This window comes from Melanostigma gelatinosum (genome assembly GCF_949748355.1).
Source record: "Melanostigma gelatinosum genome assembly, chromosome: 13".
Lineage (NCBI taxonomy): Eukaryota > Metazoa > Chordata > Actinopteri > Perciformes > Zoarcidae > Melanostigma > Melanostigma gelatinosum.
The window spans coordinates 12,237,678-12,255,251 of NC_136646.1; the positions used below are offsets into that span (position 1 = coordinate 12,237,678).

The 17,574-nt window shown below is 45.0% G+C and overlaps 1 protein-coding gene across 1 annotated transcript; it reads left to right on the plus strand.

Moving 5' to 3' along the window:
* Nucleotides 1-1,053: 1,053 nt before the first annotated feature.
* Nucleotides 1,054-17,487, plus strand: cavin1a (caveolae associated protein 1a). Its single transcript, XM_079281943.1, has 2 exons — nucleotides 1,054-1,867; nucleotides 14,573-17,487. Exons 1-2 carry the CDS (start codon nucleotides 1,361-1,363, stop codon nucleotides 15,302-15,304), a joined length of 1,239 nt encoding a protein of 412 aa, XP_079138069.1. The 5' UTR covers nucleotides 1,054-1,360; the 3' UTR covers nucleotides 15,305-17,487.
* Nucleotides 17,488-17,574: the final 87 nt, after the last annotated feature.

Consider the following 17,574-nt stretch of genomic DNA (forward strand, 5'->3'; position numbering starts at 1 on the left):
ATCATCAACGATGATACGCACAAGCAAACAGAGTCTCTCTCTCCATTTCTAGTGATAAGTGCCTGTGGTGCTCTGTATAATATTTTAATTTCATTTTTGGGCAGTCTGATGAAGTAGATATCCACCATAGTTTCCCTTAGACTTGGAGAATTGACTGGATATGAAACAATTCACTATAGGTATTAATTCCATCTCAGTACAACTGTTTTGGCTTCGTTTTGATTCAAAGAAAGCTCATTTGCACGTGGACGCTGTATTGAAGCTCAATGCCTTTGTAATGAGTGCAGTGACCTCATTCATCCACCAGGTGGAGACACGGGCCGTGTTTATACATGGAAAGCTGAATAAAGTGAGGTTTATTTTTTCTCTTCTTCGGCTGCTAGTTCAGTAAGTTTTGGTTGTAAAGTGATGAGACATATATTGTGTGACTCTGTGAAGTCTCAGCTGTTATAGTGCTGGCGCACAGAGGCTCCGCGAGTTGGTGCTTGGACGTGTGCCTCTAAATTTTGCTTTATAATCACGAGACCTTTAAAATCTAGATTTGAGTAAATTCTTCCACCAAAATCAAATAGTTTACAGGATATTCAACCTTTGAACCTTTGTTTCATTATAATACATTTAATACTTGAGTTCTGTCTTCCCAGGGCTTGTATAAAGGCAATAAAGTAACCATAAATATAAGATATGAGTTCACACTTCTTACAATTCGTCCTCAGCGTTGTTTGTTTTGTCGTTTTGCCGCTCTTCTTGCTTCTTCGCGGCACATTGTGTTTGTCCGTCTTCTAGCGCTCCGTAGAGTTCTGCAACAAACAGCGCTTTTAGCATAAACGCCTCCGTGCATGCTCACAGCTTGTGAGCCATCTACAAAGGGCCTGCGCCACGCTGTCTCGCGCGAGTACAAACCAAGCTTACGAGGTGGAGTCTGGTAGAGATATGCCTCCCTGAGCTTGGGGACAGATTGGGCGGAGCCCCCGTCAGCAGGGTGGGGGGGGGGGGGGGGGGGCTCGGGGGCCGGGTGGAAGAAGGGAAAACTTTTGACTGGGTGGTTTCACAGGGAGCAGAGGCATTTGAGTCAGGGCACACATGCCTCAGCTGTGAGAGGCCCCACTCCCCTTGGCTGGCTGGCATCCCGGATCAGAGGCAGAGAGAGAGACAGAGAACGCTCAGAGCGTGAGACTGAGGGTGAAGAGAAAGTTTAAGCGTGAAGTAGACCAGGAAGAGGTTGAGAAAGTTGTCTGAAAGAAACAAGAAAGAATTAGGGACTGAGTGCTGTGCAGCGGGGCTCCTGCGGGTTGTTGTTCAGTCGTGTATTTTTATCTGCAGTGAGTGTGCAGGCGGTTTGTATTTAGAGCTGACAGCCATGGCGGATACAGGTGTCAAGAAGGTGCACGCAACCGTAGCAGAAGTGCCTTATGATGACGACAAGGTCGCCCTGGTGGGCGCCGCCACGGAGCCGGCAGTAGACGACCCTGTAGATGACCCTGCCGAGGACGCGGCCCTGATGCTGGCCACCGGCCCCGGCGGCAAGAGTGAGGCGCAGATGAACGGGATCATGGTGCTCTCTCTGCTGGACAAGATCATCGGGGTGGTGGGCCAGATCCAGCAGACCCAGAACGGGCTCGAGGCCCGGCAGGAGGCCATGGAGAAGTCGGTGTCATCCATCCAAGGGGAGCTGGCGAAGTTGTCCAAGAACCACCTCGGCACGGCCAACACTGTCAACAAAATGCTGGACAAGGTGCGCAAGGTCAGCGTCAACGTCAAGACGGTGCGCAGCAACCTGGAGAAGCAGGCGGGCCAGATCAAGACGCTGGAGAGCAACGAGAACGAGCTGCTCAAGAGACGCAACTTCAAAGTCCTCATCTACCAGGTGAACACTGAGAGCTGCGTGTGTGTGTGTGTGTGTGAGAGCTTGTTCTGTTACTGTCTTCATCACAGGGTGGACTAAGTTATAGCAAACAATCTTTGTTCGAGAATGTGGTGGCTGTGCTTCACATGTGGATGTGAAGCTCACACTCAAAGTACATGTTAAAGGGAGTGTGCTGCATTCCCTACACCGCAAAGGAAGGTTGGGAGGGGACGGAGTGTGAAACGCACCTTTTGACATAATCTCACCGGAGAGAGCAGGAGTCACACTGTGGCTTGAGTTGTTCTGTAGTGGAAATGTTTTGTAGTTTCTCAGGATAGAGGACGCTGGCCAAAGCTCTGGCTCCGTGGTTTTCCGTGACGCAAATGTCTGAATCGCTTTTTCCTCAAACACTTAAATGAGCTGCAATGTTTACGAGCAATCGGACACTATTTAGAAGCCGTTTGTGCGGTTTGTATTTACGCTCAGTGAGAGGTTGATTCCTTCTCTCACCTATACGGGAAAACTAGTGGCTTCCATGGAAAAAAACCAAAGGCCGATTGTGACCTCTCCCGCTCCAGGACTTGATGGTTCCCCAAAGAAACTATATAAAGACTCGCGGGGTGTAAAAAGGCCTATAAACACTGGCATGAAGGGCTACTTGAGAGTGAACCAACCAAGCCCCATCTCTGAGTGCTCAGAGGGCAGATAGTTGGCAGACTGCTGGCATGTAAGACGAAGATGTTAGTTTGTATTATTTAGATTTCTCAGAAGTGGGACACTCACAAACCTTCACTTTATTAATATCTGAGAACACAATAAAAATGTGAGCATCGCGGCAGGGCCCGATTTATTTCAGGGAGCTTCTCAAACAGTTGGGCCCATGAACATCCTGAAAAAAGAAATAGAAATAATATGAATAAAGGACACCGTGTTAGGCATTTGAGTGGTGAGCAGCTTTCTGCTGTCACGTCTAATAAATTAATTAATTAATAAATGCCTCTGCAAAGCAGGTGCCTCCCGCTGTTAGTGACACTGCTGTGGGCTACTGCATGCCTGTGTGCAATTGTCAGTGCAGGACACTGCACATGAAAGGGGCGAGCAGTTTGCATTGCGTGGAATTTGTAGAGCCAGCACTATTTTGTAAAGCTCAGGCTTTTACCCTTTTTATTCGAGAACATACGTTTCGATTGTGTTTCGGCAGACACACCACTTGAATCAAGCCACTTCCTGTCGGTGTTGTCGAAACCGTAATGCTCTTATCGCTGTCTAAACTGGTCCCAGTCAGGTTTCAAAGCCGTTGTAGGATCTATAACTTCCATGTTGCGGTAGCTGCCACGATCTATTTATTGCCAAACGATGGCCGCACCGTGTCCAGTTACCTCACGTGGGCAGGTCAAGACGTTGGCAGCGTTGCAAATCAACACTGGCCCTCAGTCGGGTTTCACCACTCTCCACCGTCCGTTTGTGTGCTAACGTGTAAGAATGGGCTTCGGGTTTTGGCGTGGAGAGGTTAACGTTGAGGTTACGGTAAACGCGTGTGGCAGTAAAGTCAGCAAGTGTCCTCACAAGTATCGTAATACCGAGGTGTGTGGGGACATTCCTCACCAATATTGCATTTCACTCGCAGCGTCAATGTCAAGTGAGGCTAGAATTTGAGTAAGACAAGTGTGGCATTTTCACAGCATTACCTTTGCTGTGAAGAACCTTTATACTCTGCAAGTTAAATGGATACCTTTAACTGTAACTGCAGTATAATTACGGGGCGTCTGGTAGAGCAGGCTCGTCCTTCAATCAGAGGTTCAGAGGTTCGATCCCCGGCTCCGCCAGTTGCTGTGTCTACGGTGTATGAATGTGTGTGAATGGGTGAATGATGGCATGTAGTGTCAAAGCGTTTTGGGTGGTCGGAAGACCAGAAAAGCGCTGTACAAGTACACTCCATTTACCATTACTCTGTCTCTGCACTCTGAGAATAGCCGCACGCTTAAGAATTTTTAGCCTGGAAAGACTTTGACAGTGATGCTTTATAATTAAACCTGCAATGACGGGGGCACGCAGGGTCCCCTGGCAACAGCAGGGTGTGGTCATGATGACATTTTCACGAAATGTACACTGCATATCAGCAGTGGTGGAAGAGGTATTCTGGTCGTTTACTTCAGTAAAAGCATTCGTCTAAAATAAAAATTCCTGCATTCAGAATTTGACTGTGAGGGACCTTTTAGCTGGTTATGAACTGTCTCAATTTAATACCGATGACTCCATATGGCCGAGATCAGTGAGAAGATTGGTTATTTCTTAATGCTCGTCAACACCACGCTGCTGGAGGGCCCGCCGGAGGAAAGGAAGGCACAGGAGAACCAGAACCAGCACTGAGCGGAGCAGACTGTCAGACCATGCTGCAGTAAAGTGAGAGGTTTTCGAAAGGGATTCTGGTGCTCAGAAACACTGCCACTTGTGTCCACAGGGACCGCCAAAATCAACACAAAAAGAAAGTTACTTGTAGTAGCTTTAAGTAAACGTAAAGAAGTATTAGCATCAAAATATGCTTAAAATTCCAGATTTGTGATACTTCACTTTGCATGTCAGATTTGGGACTTCAGAGTTTGAAATGTATATTAGGGAAGTGGCACACTTCTTTCCTCATAACGCAGCATTTTTGTGGAGTTTTAAAACAACAAACCCTTTATTACAAGTGACCTTGCAGCAGCTGAGGGTCTTCCTACTGCAGAAGGCACAAGCGGCCTGTCATCGGGGCTCTGTGGGCCACAGCTGGTCAGTGATCCAATGGGGCCCTGCTTTCCCCAACCCGATGTTTCACTGCTCCGACTGTTTTGGGTCTAATATTGCTTTCCTTTATAGACCAATTGTCTCTCCATTTCTAAACGAGTCCCAAGTTGATTTCCCTTTTGTCCCACATGGCCGGGCATTTTGCCTTTGTTAGTTCAGCCTCAGAGTCTAATATCCTGTTGTTGTGTTTAGCAATTTCCTTTTAACAATAGCTGTCAGGAAATGAACCTAGAAACAATCTGTTCAGAGATAATATTGTTTCTGTAGAAATGACATGTTCCAGTCATAAGAAAGTTTTTGCTCGTCCAAAAGTTGTTCGCCTGTGTTACACATTTTGGAAAAATTACCAAAACGGTGAATGAATTGTTGAAAAAGTTGTAGTTATAGTCATAATTTTCCAGTTTCTCAGCTGCCTGATGGTAGGAGAAACCAGACAGCTGCCATATTGGTAACGCCTCGCCCCAATAGTCAAAGCCTCCTGCTCATCCTCTGACAGACCAAACACATCGATGTCCAGCAATTGTCTTTGGCTTCAGCGAACTGAAGCTGTTGCTGGTTTAAAAACCCCAGAGGGCCTCGAGCTTCATCTCAGCTAAGCCCTCCACATGTCACATGCCACATGCCAGACTTGCATTGAAGTGGGTGTCCTGCAGTTGTAACGCCTTAAACTTGCATTATTACTAATAGCGACTCCTCTGGTTGCTAAAAGAATTGTATAGAAGTCTGTGAGAAAATGACCCTATACTTCTCACTTTAGTTATCACCCCAGTAAACATCGTAAACATGAGTTCATCATGTCTCAATTAGTAGTTTCAAGTCTTCCTCACTACAGCATGATGTTTATTTGGTAAATCGTGGTCCCATTTAAAATAAAACAGACGATAAAGCAGGGTATGCTTTAGGGCGGGGCTACCTTGTGATTGACAGGTCGCTATCACGGATGATCATAAAAGTCGCGGATCAGAAACTTCATCGTTATTGTTTAAGTATTGTATTTTAAATCAATGGTATTTTATTTGTCATGACATTTAGAAGAATACTTTAACGATTTACCAATGTAGTGCTGTGATATTTTCAGACTCACGATGTACAGTTTCAGCAAAAAAGATCAAAAAACATGCAGCAGAACTTAGTCCACATAATCGTCTTCCTTGTCGAAACTGCGACTCGGCCTGTCAGGTCTGGGGGCCACGTGTGTGCTCTTGTTAAAATGATTATGTGGATTCATCGAGTGTATGCAATGTGATACGTCCATCAGAGTGTGAGACTGTACAGTTGTACAGGAATCAGGGTGTGTTTGGCTGCAGCTCAAAGACAAGCGATAGGCATGTGGTGGACTCTATCACAGAGACGTGAGACTTCTCCATTACGGTCTACTTCTTCCAGAGCTCAGATCGCAGCCAGCGAGCCATCGCTACCCATACTGTGTAATATCTCTGTTCCACTTATCCAGACACAGTGATCCAAGCCAAGAGCTTTTTTTGGCCACTTCAGATTTCTGAATATTTGTTTTCAGGCATGAATCTGATCTCATTACACAGAGGGTATAGTCATGAAGCACTTAGGCAACCTCTTGTAGGCAAGAGCAACAACTCGACCGAAAAGCACTCGACCAGCAGCTCTTAAGTTGGTGTTGTGATTCATCCCGCTGGCATCTCTCTGCCTCTCCTGCCAACATTCCCACTTGTTCCCCTCCCTCTTTCTCAGTTTCTCTCCCACTATCATCTTCGCAACTTCTACTCCAGCTCAGCCGTCTAATCCAGAACCAAGCTCATTCAGTAATTTATAACAGCACTTTGCTGTTAGCTATAGTGGAAAGATATCTGGCAGGCTCCACATTTCACTATTGCATGTCAGCGACCGAGTCGAGCGAGCTCAGAGTTCCAGTGCTCGGTGGCGTGTGAGCTTCTGCATGTAGAATAGTTGTCCAATAGCTAATGGGGTCGTGGGTTGTAACACTATGACATGCATGGCAATGAAAAGAACCACATAATTAACTATTTTATGCCAAAAAGATTGGTGTTCAAAGTGAACACCAATGAGATACAGTGTATTCTCAGTGTGACTTAAACTCTGAAGACACCTATCCCGAAGATCTTATCAAGAGAGCCCTTCAGATTTTGTTCCAATAATAGTTCGGCATTTGTATTTGCTTTCTTGCAAAGAGTGAGATGAGATGATTGTAACCGCTCCCATGTCTGTACGCTAAATACGACAGTTTATTCCCACAAAGACTGGAAACGGCTCGCCAGGCTCTGTCCGGAAGTAGCGAACTGAACCTGATGAACGGCTCATCAACGCGGCATGTCCTGTTTGTCTGATCCGCACAACAAGTGACTCGTTGCTCGACTGTTTCTTTGCCAGTCGTAGTCACGTAAGGAAGTCAACACACCCATTTTTTGTACACGTAATCCCCCGAAACATGGCAAAGTTATGTGTTTTTTTAATACAGATGAAACAAACGAGATATGAAGTGTAGATAGCGGTCGCTTCGTATGTTCCGCACAAGTGTGAGAGAGGTATTGGTCTTCTCATCTTACTTTTGTCAAGAAAGCAAATAGTGTATTTACCAAACCCTGATCTCTTCCTCTCAACCTCTTTGTTCAAGCAGCGGCCAATAACATCTTGCAGACAGAGCTGTGTTTCTCTTGTTATGTTTGGCCAAATCTGGCTGTTTGTAACACTCTGATCCTCTCTCTCTCTCACTCACTCACTCACTCACTCACTCACATATGCTCGCATACAGTACATTTGCTCCCTGTGTTGTGTGTGTGTGTGTGTGTGCGTGTCAGTTATATAGGAGGTGAATCTGCTGGTCATGTTACTGTAGCCTTTCCTGTGCCCCTGTCATGAAGATATACAGTTGGTGCAGCAGAAATAGGATCCCTGCGATTCCAACCATGTCTACATGTTGTGGTTGACTTATTTAGAGACGCAAATTTACAAGTATTTGTTGCACATCACATTTTTTTTCTGTTTTAATACACCCAAAACAAAAACACGATTTCAAAATCAATCCCTCAGGTGCTCGTGTGTACACGTGTGCATTCTGCAGTATAAATCAGTCCAGATGTGTTTGCGAGCGGTTTCTCCGCGTCCACAGAGAGGACACCGAGCTGATCTCAGGCCCCCGGCTGATCTTCCTGTCTCACACAACATCCCCGTCCGTCCCATAGCAGCAGACAGATTTCACCAGCTGGGAGACCAATCAGGTCACCCATCGACTTGAACAGTTGTAGGCAGCGGTCTTGGCCGGCAAACAGAAATGTGTCCTCATACCACATCACAACTCGGTGGAAGCTGCTGATACCCTCCGTGCTGTTTATTCCAAGATGTGTAGGCACACCCTTCACCTACAAGGCCACTGCCAAGATAAAGCCTTGGCCAAATTATATGGGTTGGTTTATTAAAGGAAACCGCTTCAGTATGTCGCTGTTCATTGTGGATGAACCAGCAGCAATGCAATGGGAAGGTGTGGGGTCTCTTGTTTCATCAGCAGCGCCAACTGATTGATTGGTTTATCAATTATGACATCATATATGTGTATGGTTGGGCCTAATTTCAGATAAATGTGTGTGTGTTTGACTATTTGTTGGCTCCATACTGGCCCTTTGAATGCTACTTGTAAAATACGTTTGTTTTTTTACCATTTATTTAAAATATTTCCCACAGTAAATACCATCAATTCTGCAAATATATATTAAACTACCTGTGAATCAAGGTACCAATAGAGATGTCTTTTTAATGTATTTCTTCAAGGCAGAAGTATAAAAAGTTGCTGTTGAAGCAGCATCCATAAGATCACTATTAATATACCGGCTATTGCTGTAACATAAGAGGTTGCGTGTGAAGGCAGAGGCTGCTGTGTTCAGGCCTCCAGTATGAAGAGCAGGTCACTCCGGTGGTGTATTTCCCGCTGCTGCTGTGGCGGCTCGCCGTTCTTGTCGCTGGTATGTGAGTTATAGGTCGCCACTGAGAACGTGCCAGTTTTTGGTTTGCCCTTGGGATTAGATTTTGCATGCACATGGATGTTTAGGATGATTCATCTGTAAATAATGGGTCAGTTTGAAAGGCAAACTATGAAGGTGGAACATCGCACCTTTAATACAAAGACAGCCCAGTCGCTCATGTTAGATTAAAAAAAGGGTGCACGGTGCATATACCTGATCAACAAAGACAGAATGAAAGCTGCACAGCCTGTCAGTTTATCCTTCTACTATGTTCCGGTGGCTTTATTCAGTATCGCACTACCAGCAGCCTGATTGGGACAAAGCAAAGCAGTGTGCGTGATTGGCTGGTTGCCCTAGGTGTTATTTTCCAGGAGTTATTCGTCATCATTCATGATATTGGCCTCATGTAATCGAGCAGTTATAGTTTCCTGGGCCCACTGTGTTCATGTTGGCAGCTTATTCATGCCCTCATCCACACGTCACATTCTCCTTTTAAAGTGGTACAATGAACAATGGATGATTGCAACACCTTCTTTTTCTTAAAGGTGCTAAATACCAAATTCAGAGCCAAACAATAAAAAAATAATCTTCATGCTCACTGCAACAAATTCACATCTGTTCCTAAATTAGAGAATTTGAGAGTGAATCAATTTGGCTGACTAACCCTTTATTGTCGCTGTGGATGGCGCTATTACAGAGGAAGGGATAGTTATGTCATATATTCCAGCACTGTAGCTGCCAGTTCGCAGAAAAACGTAAATGGAAAAGTACATTTCCATCTTTTCCATCTTTGCATGGGACTAACCCTGTTTTTCCAGTGGTCTCAGAGTCGTGGGTGTGGGAAGGCTGAGCCGTGGAAAAGGGCTTCCCCCTGTGTGTGGAATCACAAATCACTGTGACAGCAAACCCGAGGAACTCCCTTTTCTGTGGTCTGCACTGATGCATGGCATCGCCATGCTGGCTTCGGGGTACACAGAGACCCTTCTCTTTTCTAAAGACAGAGCGGGATTTGGCTGTTAATATTTCCATTACCCACAGGACGAATAAGAGAGCTTCATGAAACAGCATTTGCATTGTGCCCTCAGTCATAAGAGTCAGGCTCAAAATGTCTGCGGTAGCAGGCGGCTGGACCAGTCCTCTGTGCATTGCTTGAGCCTCACTTAGGAGAGTGTGGGAGGCATCAACGTGAATGACCGGAGTACATTAGTGTCCTTATTTTAGCCGCAGAGCACTCTTTAGGGATCAAAGCCATCGTGTGCCAGGCCTCTGCAGGGCTGTCACACACCAACCACCACCTCTGTTTCATGTCAATCTCTTCGCTTGGCCTTGTCCCACCCCGGAGGGGGCAAACGGGGCGGTGATACCACTCATTGTGAAAGCTAAGTGCACAGCTGCAAGGACTGGGCTCGATGTGACAGCTGCCCCTGTGACTCACCGGAGAGGCCTTTCATCAGACTGCCGCAAAAGGAACGTGCGTGTTTATCTATAAGAGAGCGAGATGCTAAGTGTCCGCATGCATGTAAGTGGATCGGGATCGGGAACGTGAACGAAAGTCAATCTTGCTGCCCTTCCGAACCACTCAGAAGGAAATATTTGTAATAAAAATATGTACTCACGTAAGCAGAGTATTTTCCTCGTTCGGGTTTCTTTGGATAAATGCATGTTATAACAGGATCACTATTGTATTAAATACAGAGTATTTATTTAAAATGAAATATGCATGCAGTATTACATTCATGTATAACGTGTATTTTAATCGTAACTAAACCCCACACGGCCAACTTGCAATTAATAGCAGGGATAACAAGGTTTGATTGCTTTTCTGTTTTTAAATGGCAAACTTGTAATAATCCCTCACAAACGACACAGCCTTTTATTTATTGTATTAATGCAACGGGTGACAACATATTTAAATAACCAAGCAGGACTATTGGACCAGGTGGATTAGTTTCTGTCTTAACAGCATGATAGAGAGACGAGAGAGGGAGGGCGATGGAGAGAAGCAGACGCCAGCAGCTTTCGTCAGAGCTGCTGAGGTCTTTGTCTCGAGCTGATTGAAAACACTGTTTGCTCCGTCGTCAATGGCAACAGTCCGTGGTTAAATTATCCCCCAGCCCCGGTGTGAGTCAGACAGAGAACATGTTGCTGATGATATTGAAACAATGAAAAAGCTTTGCAGTTGTTACATGAGCACCTTGAATGTATCACATTTTATTTTAGGATTTCATCAGTTTCACCACAGGATGAGAACATTCTGGTGTCGTCTTTAATAATTCATCAAAGCAGGAGGCGCTGCTGGTCACCCACAGATCTTCTTGGCCCTCAAACCTTCGATAGGTTGTAGTCTGTAGCTGTTTACCAAAAGCGTTCCCCTCAGTCTGCTGGGACTTTTTAGTTGCATCTCCTGTGTGGGGCCTCCTTCTGAGAGACGCCTCGGACAGTTGTTGGCTTGTCTGAGCAAATCAAACACTCTCTCTCTCGATATGTGTGCGAGAGAGAGAGAGAGAGAGAGAGAGAGAGAGAGAGAGAGAGAGAGAGAGATCCCCCACTCTTTCTAGCCAACTTTTCCATGAGGTATGATTCCTGCCACTCTTGGGGGAGAGAAATGTTAGCACAACAGACCTTCTTATTGAGGAGAGCACACATACACTCTGTCTCATTATTCCCCTGGCACCTGTCAGTAAACACACACACACACACACACACGGTGCAGACTTTTCCACTGCTGGTAAGTGGGAGGAGAGCGGAAGGTAACGCAGAGACACTAATGGACTTAGGCTACCATCTTCTGCCTCAAGCCCCTTCTTTGTAATCAGGCAGGGAAACACAAACAGGGTTTGCTGATGTTATCACGATTTCCACTGACACAGTGGGCCGAATGTTGAATGTCGACAACAAAATGTTCCAACGTGCAACGCCTCTGTTTATTCATGTGGGTTCCCACAAGCCTTAGAAATCTAATAAAAGATCAAAAACATTCAAAAAATGTGACTAAAATATATCTCGTGCTTTGTTTTCCATCGGTTTCAAGCTTCAAAAGCGGACTAAGTGTCAGTGATTTAACTTCAGTGGTGTACGGATCTGATGTGGTCCTGGATCGTGTTGCAGCTTCTCTGTTCTGTGTGACCTCAGCTGTTCCCGTGATGCCTTTGCCTGACATCAGACCGGGTCGTCGACTCGTGGCACTTGAACTCGGTGGAGTGGGCGGATTCAAAGGTGTGGACCCAGGCGAAGGATGCCGAGCACCGCTGTTTTTCCAGAGGCTGCAGACGCTTCCTGTTCAGGCGTCAGAACTTCTCATGAAAAGTGTTCCCAGTTTGGCTTCATGTGGAAAAAAAACGAAAAAAGTTGTGTCTGCATTGCTGTGTGTGTGAGGGTGGGTGTATGTATTTGGGTGTATGTATTTGTATGTGTATTTATACACAGAGGTTGTCTTACCTAAGGGTTGTTTGCTCCAGGAACACAGGAGATGCACTTATGTACATATACATATATATTTAATGTAAGCTCAACACCCTGGCTTTCAGTTTAAGCCCACAAGCCAAACTCTCCGCAGTAAATAACCTTTCCCAGAGACGTGTGAGGTCACCTGAACAGCTTCTTAGTCAGCTATTCAATGTTTCTTTAGTACACATATTTACTGTGCGTGGGTTTATCTTCACATCTTCACATCTTCTGGTCACATTTCAGGACTTTGCATATTTGTCCTGTCCAGTTTTGTTGATCATATCTCTATGGTAAAGTTTTGGGGCCGAGTTATGTGCTCATGCGTTCAGAAATGTCTCTCACATAATGTTCTTACTGCAGCCCAGCCCCACTCTGCTCTTTGTGCACGGCTGCAAAGCAGGTGCAGTTTATATTTCCGTAGTTTAATTGTAGTACATTCATGTCGGTGTACTGTGAGAGACGTCAGCTGTTTATCCAGCTAAACTTCACCACCCACCAGAGACAGCATGAGCAGGTGGTTGCCATGGTCACAGAGCGCTGTGTTTATCTGTTGCCGTGCAGGAGAGAAGGGGTGTGTGTGTGTGTGTGTGTGTGTAGGGGGGGCGGTAGATAGAATCCAGAGAGAGGCAAAGGCCAGCCAAAAATAAACTCACACAGAGCAGGTCGTGCCCACACCATACACGGCACCAGATAAGCAGGCAATGCCCATTTTATGGTCGGATCGTATGGCCATATCTAAACTGCAGGGAGATGTGCCGGTCACGTGATCTGACAGGTGTTTGTCTTTCAGAAGTTTGATATCAACATTGAAAACCAATTTCTACTTTAAATATTGCAAGTTCGTACTGACATAACTCTACAAAACCCCACCTTATCGGCTCCAGTATGAGTTTTCAAACCCTTTAGTCTGCTTGAAAACATTGATATTGGCAGTGATGAATCAACACATGTCCCAATATACCTCTTCACACTCCCGAATATCCCTCTTCCTCATGTGTTGCTCTCTGCTGTCAGTTGGCCCTGCTGTTTCCGCGGGACAGTCAGTCTGGACGTGGCAACAGGCTGACCTCGTCTCTCGACCGGGTCAGTAGATATTGGACAAAACTGAGCAGGAGACATGTTTTATTTTTCTCAAATCCAACACGAACACGTCAAACCAAATTAGCTTTGAGCTTTGAGCTAGCATTCCGATTGTGAACTGTTGTGTATAGAAAACGATGAGCCCAGTTTCAGACAACCTATCAAGGCCAAGACACGGTGAAGACACCGATATCAAAGGATGCTCTTTTTTGTTGTAAATGTCATAAAAAAAATAATTGAGGCATTGTGACTTACTCTCACACATCTTATGTTTGTATAAAGAGAAGCAGCGAGGTGGCACTGAGGTGCAGCAGGGTGAGCTCTTTAATCCCTCGAGGGGCTGTTCAGGGGCTAACATAGTTAGCATGGTGCTCCTTCTCCTTGTGTGGATGTCTGGTACCACACTGACGGTGTCCCGCCACACAACATGGACAGAACGTTTCTGCAGCACTGATTGATTGGCAGCACGTCAGCAGTAACTCGCTGTACACTGTGTGGTAAAGTAAAAGACTGGGAAGGAAGTGTAAGTGGACACCTGTGCAGTTGGATTTACAATTTGGGAAACGTTTCTGTCGTGCTGTATGCAGAACAGATGGTATGGCCCTATTTCTGGGTTCCCACATCGAGTTACTTTGTGTGAAACTGCCACCCTGCCGTGCTGTGTACATTTTACGGCTGAACTGAAACTGTGCTAACCAACCAAGTCTTTCCAGTGAAGCGAAAGCAGCATCATACATGATAGAACATATAGCTACAGCACATCTATAATCCAAAGATAATCCATGTCTTTTTCGAATATAAAATGTGTTTACTGTTAGATTTGATTGGAAATCAAGATGCTAAGTCACAACATTGAAAGTGTGTGAGTTCAGAATTTATAGAGAAATGATAGCAAAGTGGCAGGAAATACTCCTGTGGTTACAGATGCAACAGCCAGTTCGCGTTGGTTTCAATATGACTGTGGAGTTGCAGGTTATTTATTTGAATCCCCAGAGTTTTATAGTTATTTCAGGGATGTGGTATACAGCACATGTGACCACACCTGACTATGTTATTATGTTCAGACTTGGAAGTATAGAACAACTGGCTGCAGCCGTGTTGGCACTTGATTGCTGGCCTGTGATTGACACCACTAGATGGCACTCTACACAAGCTACAAGTAACATGTGTGCAGTGACTGTATAGATGACTTGAGTCTGTGAAGCGTCACGCTCGTATTTACAATTTAATTTCTCACCCAAAGGCCTTTAACTTCACTTTCTCAAGCTGATCATTTTCATGTGGCATATTAAAGGAAATGCCATAATTTACATGAATCATACAATACAATCAGTGTGGCACCATGTCTGATAATATTGGAGTAAATGTAAATTTGAAAATTATTCAATTGACACATTGTGATTCCTTAATGTAATGATTCATTGGCTAAATAGTCTTCTGTTTTTCTACTATTTTTCTCACTCAGGACCAAGTTAAGCCACCGAAGACGTCCAAATCCCAGGCAGCAGAGACGGTGGTTGAAAGCCAAGTCGTGGAGGGCCTTGAGCAGATACCCGAGGGACAAGAGGGACTCCCAGACAATCTCAACTCAGATGAGGAGGTGGAGATCGAGGAGATCATCGAGGAGTCTCGTACCAAGCGCATCCAGCGCACCACCAAGCAGCAAGTGGACAACATAAAGAAAGCCTTCTCCAAAGAGGAAATGGAGAAGACCAAGTTGAAGACAAAGGAGAACTTGGAGAAGACCAAGCAGAGAACCCGCGACAACCTGGAGAAGACCAAGCACAGCCTGGAGAAGAAGATGGGCAAGCTCGGGACCCGCATGACCCCCAACACGGAGCGCAGGGCCAAGATGAAGACCTCCAAAGACAAGGCGAAGAAGTCCCTCACTCCCGACCACACCGTCTACGCTCGCTCCAAGACCAGCGTGTACCGCGTGCCCCCCTTCACCTTCCACGTGAAGAAGATCCGAGAAGGGGAGGAGGAGGTGGTGGTGCTGCAGAACACGGAGATGGTGGAGGTGGCCGAGGACGAGGACCAGCCAGGCGGAGAGGAGAACGGCCTGGGGGTGCACGCGGAGGTGGAGGAAGGGGAGCTGGTGAGGGTAGACAGCCCAGAGATGGATGCTCTGTTGGAGGTGATTGAGGACTCTCGGCTGGTCGGGCCAGAGCACCTAAAGAAGGTCCAGAGCGACTAGAGGGCCGTCGCTCTGCAGGGCTGCGAAAGGAGCGACGAGAGGGCAACGGAGTCGAGTCACAAGGACACAATATTAGTCGTCGGGAACTTTCTAGACGTGGTCACAGTCTATGACATCACGTTTTGTTTTCTGTTCTCTTTTTACTGTACCCAACAGGGATGACTTTCATATCTGCTCCATTAAGCATACAAATAAGAAAAAAAACAACGCTAGGTTTTGAAACATGCTGCGCGCTGACTGGTTACGTTGAGGCTATTTGCTGTTTGCCGTTGGTTTGATCAATTGTGTGGCTATAAGAATTTTTAAAAAATGTATAAATAGTCTTTGCTATTGAGGATGTAATGTATTATCTAATATTTGCCATGAATGATATGCACATTAGTGGGTCTGGTGACGGGAAATTGTTGGTTTTAGTAACGTAATGTGCACGAGTGAAACACAGTCAATAAACATAGAGGCAAGTGGTAGGCCTGTAGAAGAAGTAGAGATCTTAGGCATGAAGGTTATTTACTGCCAATCACTCAGCCATTGCGCCAAATGTATCAATATAATGTAAATGACTGAAAATAGAAGCGTAGTGTCTGATAAATGATGTTGGGAACATCAAACACACTCACAGATAGCAGAGCAATGAACAGCTAACGTTACTGTTGTGAACAATCGCTTTAAGGCGTAATGTTTTACATTTTGTGCTTTGATTAAAAGACGCAGGATTATGAAACCTCCGCTCTATTCTGGATCACTCATTAGGACATCAGCTGTATATTATAATCAAATACTCAAAGCTGACATCGATGAGATTTAGAATGTAGCCTTTTGTATCTTTCACAATGAGCGCTTGAAAACGTGCTCGATCATCATTTTACTGTAATGTTTTGATGTGTGCGTCACCGTGCTTTATGTGTCGCATCGGGACATGCCGTACTCACCAACCTCCACAGAGGAGAAGAAATCCAACCCTGTCACCATGGTCACAGCCCATCGCAGTACATTTGCACGTCTCTTCATTTTTCACAAAGGTAATGCCAGACGGACAAATGGTTTGAAGAGCGAGATGACAGTTTAATGGCTGAGTACGTAACAAGAGGAGATGAGCAAATGTCAACCTGAATGCAGTCTTTGTGAGAGACGGCACACAGTCAGGTGTTATGAATGGCATGGCACTTTAATAAATGTTAAAACATTTAACACAAACCGTACGTTTTTTTTTTTTGCAGAGGTGCAATCTTGTGTACTTCCTCTGATTTAAGAAAGGAACGTCCACACGGATGAAAAGAGCTGTCTGACCATCATTGTAAGCGAGAGAACGAGGAGATTGTGGAGAATTGGAGGAAGCTACAATAATTGGATTGTAATTACTCTGAACATCGAAGTACACCGGTAATGCCATGTGTTCAATAATTGCCACCTTTGGTGAGGAAAGCACACGGGGCTCCAGAAAAGGATGTGCAGAGACTGTGTGTGAGCTTGATGTGGTGCAGGCACTGTGTAGCATGGAGAACCATTAAAATAATCAATGGGCGGGGGAATGCAATTAAGCAGAGTGCTCCCTCAGAGCGCCGGGCAGGATAGAGAACAGTGAGGAGGACTGACAAAGGGTGTGTGTGTGTGTGTGTGTGTGCGTGCGTGTGTGTGTGTGTGTGTGTGTGCGTGTCGTAGTGAGGAGTAAGTAGTGCATACCGTATAACCACACTTATATCTCCAAGTTTATGTCGGCATCCCATGAAAATTTCCACGAAGCAAATAAATCAATTACAGGCCTGTGACATCACATAATGATTGTGATATTATGTCGTGAATAATTATATAATTATATTATATAATTTTAGTATTGTTTTGATAAAAACATTCGCATTGTTTTGCACACCAAACATCATAAGACTTGTAAGATATTGGTCCCGTTGGAAAAAAGAAGGAAGTGTGTTTTTGCCACCATGTGCGTTTTGCCTTGTCTTGACCTACTGGTTATTAAAAATGCATAGCATACAATTTATGCTATAAGCTGAGGTAGTCTAGTTTATACAGAGACATTGTCATTTAATTAGAAAGAATGCTGCAAGACTGTGAGAAATAATTGCTCTTTGTGTTATTGATTCATACTCAAATAATGAAGCTTGTCTTTTATTTTGTGTCTGAGGCCTATTTTGTCACTTCAACATTAATAAAAGCTTACTGATAATATACATTGTCTATTATTGTGTTTTCTCGAATTTTATAAACATGCAATATACCTGAATATTGTGTGTCACTGTGTGTGTTTTATTCTCTTA